This window comes from Theropithecus gelada, unplaced genomic scaffold (genome assembly GCF_003255815.1).
Source record: "Theropithecus gelada isolate Dixy unplaced genomic scaffold, Tgel_1.0 HiC_scaffold_525, whole genome shotgun sequence".
Taxonomy (NCBI): domain Eukaryota; kingdom Metazoa; phylum Chordata; class Mammalia; order Primates; family Cercopithecidae; genus Theropithecus; species Theropithecus gelada.
This window is the reverse complement of record NW_020261865.1, coordinates 4,962-9,083: the sequence shown is the minus strand read 5'-3', so window position 1 is coordinate 9,083 and position 4,122 is coordinate 4,962. Positions and strand designations below refer to the sequence as shown.

The window sequence follows — 4,122 nt, the reverse complement described above, 5'->3', positions numbered from 1 at the left end:
GCTGGGAGGGGTGGGGCTCCATCTCCTTTCTCTGTAACCTGGGGAGTGCAGTAGCACCTGCCCAGTGGGGCTCTTGGTGAACCCAGGAACTGTTACACTCTGAACCGCACTTGTACTAGGGGCTCAGTAACAAGCAGCCGCCAGTGTGGTTCCTACATCCCAGAACTTCACCCATCTCCTGCGGGTCACAGCCAGTGGCTGCTGTGCTCTTGGAGGAGGGTCCAGCCTCCAGCTTCCCAGGCTTCATTTGCATCCCTCTGGCAGGCCCCAGCTCAGGCTCGTGCCCACCCACCAAGTTCCAGTGCTGCACCAGTGGCTTATGCGTGCCCCTCATCTGGTGCTGTGACAGGGACTTCGACTGCAGCGATGGCAGCGATGAGGAGGAGTGCAGTGAGTGGCCACGCCCCAGGGCGGGGCTTACAGGGGGCGGGCCTGAGGGTGGGCTGTTAGGGGCCAGGCACACGGAGGTGGAGCTTGTGGGAGAGGCAGGGCCACAGGGATGGGTGCGACTTGAGTCTGTGGGTCATAAGAAGAAGCGAGGTCTAAGATGAGCTTGAGCTGGGCGCAGTGGCTCATGCCTGCAATCCCAGCACTTTGGGAGGCTAGGGTGGGAGGATCGATCACTTGATCCTGGGAGGTTGAGGCTGCAGTGAGCTAGGATTGTGCCAGTGCACTCCAGCCTGGGCAACAGAGTAAGACTCTGAGGAAAAAAAAGAAAAAAAGAAAAAGGAAAGAAAGAAGGAAAGACGGAGGGAAGGAAGGAAGAGAGGGAGGGAGCCAGGTGTGGTGACTCACACATGAAATCCCAGTACTTTGGGAGGCTGAGGCAGGCGGATCACTTGAGGTCAGGAGTTCGAGACCAGCCTGGCCAACACAGTGAAACCATCTCTACTAAAAATACAAAAGTTAGCCGGATGTGGTGCAGGCCTCTGTAATCCCAGCTAGTCAGGAGGCTGAGGCAGGAGAATCACTTGACCCTGGGAGGCGGAGGTTGCAGTGAGCCGAGATTGCGCCACTGCACTGCAGCCTGGGTGGTAAAGGGAGACTCCATCTCAAAAAAAAAAAAAGAGGCCGGGCGCGGTGGCTCAAGCCTGTAATCCCAGCACTTTGGGAGGCTGAGACGGGCAGATCACAAGGTCAGGAGATCAAGACCATCCTGGCTAACCCGGTGAAACCCCATCTCTACTAAAAAATACAAAAAACTAGCCGGGCAAGGTGGCGAGTGCCTGTAGTCCCAGCTACTTGGGAGGCTGAGACAGGAGAATGGCGTAAACCCGGGAGGCGGAGCTTGCAGTGAGCTGAGATCCGGCCACTGCACTCCAGCTTGGGCGACAGAGCGAGACTCCGTCTCAAAAGAAACAAACAAACAAACAAAAAGAATAAAGTGGGCTTGTAGGAAGGTAGAGCTAGTGGGGTCTCGGGGGAAGAACTTGCAGGGAGGCCTGTCCTTAGAGGGTGGAGTTAACAGTTGCAGGGGGCGGAGCCTTAGGAAGGGAGCATTTTTTGGGCTCAGCTGTTCCTAGAGGGTGGGGCTTGCAGGGGACGGGGTTGCAGGGAGTACCTGGGCCTTCTTGGGTGGGCATTTGGGACCTGACCAACCCTGTGCCCCAGGGATTGAGCCGTGTACCCAGAACGGGCAATGCCCACCGCCCCCTGGCCTCCCCTGCCCCTGCACGGGCGTCAGTGACTGCTCCGGGAGAACCGACAAGAAACTGCGCAACTGCAGCCGCCCGGCCTGCCCAGCAGGCGAGCTCCGTTGCACGCTGAGCGATGACTGCATTCCACTCACGTGGCGCTGCGACGGCCACCCAGACTGTCCCGACTCCAGCGATGAGCTCGGCTGTGGTACGCACCTGCGGGGGTGGGGTGGACTGGTGGGTAGATGGGCACACCCGCTGCCTGCTGGGGCGTGGCCAGGCTGGGGGCGTGGACACATGCCTTTGCCTGTGCCTGCATCCCTGTAGGGGCGGCAAGACATCATTAGGGGCCGGGCGCAGTGGCTCATGCCTGTAATCCCAGCACTCTGGGAGGCCAAGGCGGGCAGATCATTTGAGGTCAGGATTTCGAGACCAGCCTGTCCAACATTGCGACACCCTGTCTCTACTAAAAATACAAAAAATTTATATGGGCGTGGTGGCACACACCTGTAATCCAAGCTACTCAGGAGGCTGAGGCAGGAGAATCACTTGAATCTGGGAGGCGGAGGTTGCAGTGAGCTGAGATTGTGCTACTGCACACCAGTATGGGTGACAGCGAAACTCCATCTCAAAAAAAAAAAAAAAAAAAAAGGCCGGGCGCGGTGGCTCACACCTGTAATCCCAGCACTTTGGGAGGCCGAGGCAGGCGGATCACCTGAGGTGAGGTGTTTGAGACCACTCTGGCCAACATGATGAACTCCCATCTCTGCTAAAAATACAAGTTAGCCAGACGTGGTGGCACGCGCCTGTAATCCCAGCTGGGGAGGCTGAGACAGGAGAATCGTTTGAACTCAGGAGGCGGAGGTTGCAGTGAGCCGATACTGTGCCGCTGCACTCCAGCCTGGGTGACAGAGCCAGACTCCTTCTCCAAACAAAACAAAACAAAAAGACATGATTACAGGCAGCAGTCAACTTCACCCAGCCTGTGTTGGTTGGAGGATAAACCCCAAGGGCTCCGCTGGGCACCTGGCCCCCTCATGCCTTCAGTGCTCTCTCCTCAGCTACTGAACGCCTGGGCTTATTGCAGGAACCAACGAGACCCTCCTGAAAGGGGATGCCACAACCACGGGGCCCCCTGTGACCCCGGAGAGTGTCACCTCTGTGGGGAATGTCACGTCCTCCTCTGCCGGGGACCAGTCTGGAAGCCCAGGTGTCTATGGGGTTATTGCAGCTGCTGGTAAGATGGACCCTCCCACACTGGGGGCTTAGAGCTCCGGGGATTCAGGGGAGGTGGCTGGGGAGGGATGAGCTGCAGAACTCCTGTCCCCGTGTGTGCGGAGCTTGGTGGGTGTGGGGGCTCTTGCCTTCCCCCTTCCTATACCTCTGTCCATCTGTTCCCCACAGCGGTGCTCAGTATAAGCCTGGTCGCTGTCACCCTCCTCCTTTTGTCCTGGCTCCGAGCCCAGGAGCGCCTCCGCCCGCTGGGGCTACTGGTGGCCATGAAGGAGTCCCTGCTGCTGTCAGAACAGAAGACCTCGCTGCCCTGAGGACAAGCACTTGCCAGCACCGTCACCCAGCCCTGGGCACAGCCGGGCAGGAAGAGAGCAGTGATGCGGATGGGTACACAGGCACATCAGCCCTCAAGAGACCTGAGTTCTTCTGGCCACGTGGAACCTCGAACCCGAGCTCCTGCAGAAGTGGCCCTGGAGACTGAGGGTCCCTGGACACTCCCTATGGAGACCCGGGGAGCCAGGATGGGGAACATGCTACAGCCAGAACTGAGGGGCTGGCCCCAGACAGCTCCCAGGGGGTGGAACAGCCCCGTGCTTGAGACACTCCTGCTGCCCTGTCTGAGGGTGGCGATTAAAGTTGCTTCACATCCTCCGCCTGCCTCTGAGTCTCTGTCTCTCTCGGCCTGGGCAGCCTGGGGTCTCTGCTGCAGCCCCTCCTCCATGAGAGCCCAGCCCAGAGAAGGTGGGATGTGGAGACCCAGCCCTGGGTGCAGCTACTGTGCTTCTTGCTTTTTGGGAGCAGAGGCAGCAAGGCTGGGGTGGGGAGTCTGCGTTAATATCAGGATTCTTGGAAGAAGAGCAGAGCTTGGGCAGTGCCTTCCCATTGCCAGGTCTGGGGACCCCCGCCCACTGTGGCTTTCTCCTCAGTGCAGTGGAAGCCAGGTATCCTGGGATGGTCTCGGACTCACCCTGTTTTAATTATTATTATTATTTTATTTTATTTTATTTTTTTTGAGACGGAGTCTCGCTCTGTCGCCCAGGCTGGAGTGCAGTGGCGCGATCTCGGCTCACTGCAAGCTCCGCCTCCCAGGTTTACGCCATTCTCCTGCCTCAGCCTCCCAAGTAGCTGGGACTACGGGCACCCGCCACCTCGCCCGGCTAGTTTTTTGTATTTTTAGTAGAGACGGGGTTTCACCATGTTAGCCAGGATGGTCTCGATCTCCTGACCTTGTGATCCGCCCGTCTCGGCCTCC

The 4,122-nt window shown here is 58.4% G+C and overlaps 1 protein-coding gene across 1 annotated transcript; it reads left to right on the top strand.

Annotated features, from left to right (window-relative positions):
* Nucleotides 1-191: 191 nt before the first annotated feature.
* LOC112617856 (CD320 antigen-like) lies at nucleotides 192-3,521 on the top strand (the record flags this gene model as incomplete). Its single annotated transcript, XM_025374517.1, has 4 exons — nucleotides 192-390; nucleotides 1,612-1,845; nucleotides 2,725-2,874; nucleotides 3,042-3,521. Coding segments are annotated over 4 exons (726 nt in total), but the record flags the coding sequence as incomplete, so codon positions are not given.
* Nucleotides 3,522-4,122: the final 601 nt, after the last annotated feature.